Raw genomic sequence first — 2,763 nt, 5'->3', positions numbered from 1 at the left:
AGGAACGGGAGGAAGGGAATCATAATGTCTATGTAACAGCATAAATAAGTCTCATGATCTCACAGAGAGATCTCCCGGGGCCTTCTTTAGCCCCAGTTGCTGGACCTCGTCCTGTGATTCTTGGCTGATGTCGATACCCCATCTCTTGTACGTCAAAATCAGATCTTGACCTATTCTCTTGCTCAGCACCCTGTAGACATAATCAAGTTGGTGCTGACTATCTGACGCTATGCGCTGAGCCTCCTCTTCTGATAGGGCACGAGTTGTTCGATTCAGCTGACGGAACATTTCCCACCCTGGCTCGGGAAAGGCATGCTTGATCTCCATCAGAAACACAAGCTTCTGCCAGCAGTCAGCTTCCTCGAATTTCATGCCTGCATCTACTGCCTTCGCCGCCCTCAGATAGTCGTTTTGCTTCTTCAAACGGTTTCCTGTGTTTAGCTCTTCCTCTACAAACACTGAAAACAAGTTAACGGTAGATTCGCTGCCGTAGACGGTAGACCAATAGGGTCCCTGTTGGTAGTTATGACCCATTTCATGGCTGATGACCCAGTGGTGGGGTGTGTCGAGGGACGTTAGGTCATAGTATTGCCGATCAAACATCACTGGGAACCCTGCGTGCGCGCTGCCACAGGAGATCTGAACGTCCTCGACCAGCCAGTATTTACCTCGGGGTTGCGGGTCTGTGTCTCCGAAGCCGCAGAGGTCATCCATCTTTTCCATGACGTGGTCATACCTCTGCAAAAGCTCCTGAGGGTCGGTGATTTTGCTGGCTGCTGTCGTAGGGACGACTAATACAAAGCGGCCACTTTCCAAAATAGAGTTGGGTGCATCCAGATACTTAGATCTATTCCATACTTTATTGGAAGTAGTGCCAAGCCTATAATACGGAGCTCTTATAACATTTTGCACGTCAACTGTGGTCACAAAATTGTCCCCTTCCTCGAACATAAAAATTAGGCTTCCACCAAACTGGCTTCTCAGTGAATTCATTCCAGGGAAGACTTCGAACACGTCAGTAACGACTGGCATTCTTTTGAACTTTCTCTGATCCGACACATTGGTCGAATGGAGATCAAGGCAGTCACAGTGTGCGCCGACACGCACTTTGATCTGATCTGCTTGTTCAGGTGGCAGGTCGTCAGGCAGAATAACCTGGAAGACCTCTCCAGGAACCACGTAGAGATCCGTAGCTTGCCAGTCTTGAGGAACGGTCATGCGTAGGTTCCTCGTCTGCCCGAGCGTCGAGAGATCCAGCTGGAGGGTTTTCTTCAGCCGGGGCGTCGCTGCGTCCACGGCACCGGGAAAAGTTTTCACGTCACGGGGGTAAGGAAGTGGTTCGGTCACGGGGGTCAGTCTGTTGATTATTTCTCGCGCTGTCTCTTTCCTGTAGAGAGTCAGGCTGGATGGAGGGAATGGGTAGAGGCAATGGCCAATCGAGTCGCAAAGTTTCGAGAGCTTCCACCACCTCTGATTCTCCCGTCCATTTTTTGGCCACACGACGACTTTCGTCCTTGGGATTTTCCACGGAACGTCTAACGCGTGCGTCCCCGTCGAGAACATTCCGCTTTCGTCAAGCGTCAACTTCACCGAAGAAGCCGTGCAATCAGCAAGTTTAACACAACATTTTTCTATGTCCACCTCGAGGCAATAAGCAGGATCACCTCCCCAAAGCAATTTCCCGTTCTTCAAGAACCATCGTTGCCTTCTACTGCTGGAGTAGGACTCCAGCCCGACAACGGCATCCTGAGGACACGATCCTGATGTGACCGCCAAGCAGGTCAGGCTACTTTGGTTGATGAAAACGTCTGCCTCTTCCTCGGTGCTGCTTTCATTAGTCTGACTTTTTTTGCTGCTGTGGCCTGTGGAAACGCGCTTCATTAAATGTGTATGACTACAAGTTTTAGATAGCTAAAGACAAAGCACTTCTCTTTTTCTAATGTCTTATGTGATTTTAATTCTTTCACTGAATACAGATACAGATGGACAACAGAATATAGTTTATTGCTCATATTATTTCACTAATCAGTGCTGTCATCTGAACAATAATATACAGAAACTACATTGCTTACTTCCATAAGGATAATATTTACCATGCTTTTCGTGCTGTCTTAAAACTATCTGATAGTCAGTAAAATGTTACAGATAATAATTAAAAATAATATATTATTTTGGTATTCAAGATCACTTACTGTTAAGTTTTTGGATTGTGTCTTGCCATTGGGGACCTAAAATGTCGATAATCATTCCATTTATGGGCTCTTCTGCCTCATGCAGGTACGCCTTCAGTGTAGACAGCGACCACCACTTTTGGTTGTTTCCGGCATGCTTCGGCCACAGTCCAACGGCAGTCCTAGGGCTTTCCCAAGGCACGTCCAGAGCCAGGTCGCCATCCACCAATCTGTCGGCGTCGTCGAAGACCCAGCACGTGGAACTCTCGGCAGAGTTCGAGAAGCCTAATTCTACCCTCAGCTTATTTGGGTGTGAAATTAGGCAATATGCTCGGTTACCTCCCCACTGCCACTGCCCATCGCCAGTCGAGTACCACTGCTGACTTCTGGCACCGCTGCACTGCGCCATCCCCAAGACTGCATCTTCGGGACAAGTGCCACCTAAGACAGCCAGGCACGTGTGGGTGCTTTGATTTATCAGGTAATCAGGCTCCTCCTGGGCTTGGAGTCCATGCGTCGTCTTGGTCATGACTTTTCACGGAATCTCTGAAACGCAACTCATGACAGCATTATTGATTTCCAAGTGTGTATG

The 2,763-nt window shown here is 48.5% G+C and overlaps 1 protein-coding gene across 1 annotated transcript in view; it reads right to left on the bottom strand.

Annotated features, from left to right (window-relative positions):
• Positions 1-2,763, bottom strand: part of LOC119586178 — a gene marked incomplete in the record, with an annotated part of 7,292 nt that overhangs the window by 278 nt on the left and 4,251 nt on the right. The window contains 2 exon segments of the mRNA XM_037934880.1: positions 1-1,862; positions 2,193-2,717. Coding sequence (XP_037790808.1) covers positions 52-1,862; positions 2,193-2,700 — 2,319 coding nt within the window.

The sequence above is a fragment of the Penaeus monodon genome, chromosome 21 (genome assembly GCF_015228065.2).
Source record: "Penaeus monodon isolate SGIC_2016 chromosome 21, NSTDA_Pmon_1, whole genome shotgun sequence".
Lineage (NCBI taxonomy): Eukaryota > Metazoa > Arthropoda > Malacostraca > Decapoda > Penaeidae > Penaeus > Penaeus monodon.
The sequence above is the reverse complement of the archived record's forward strand: the minus strand, read 5'-3'. Positions and strand labels throughout refer to the sequence as shown.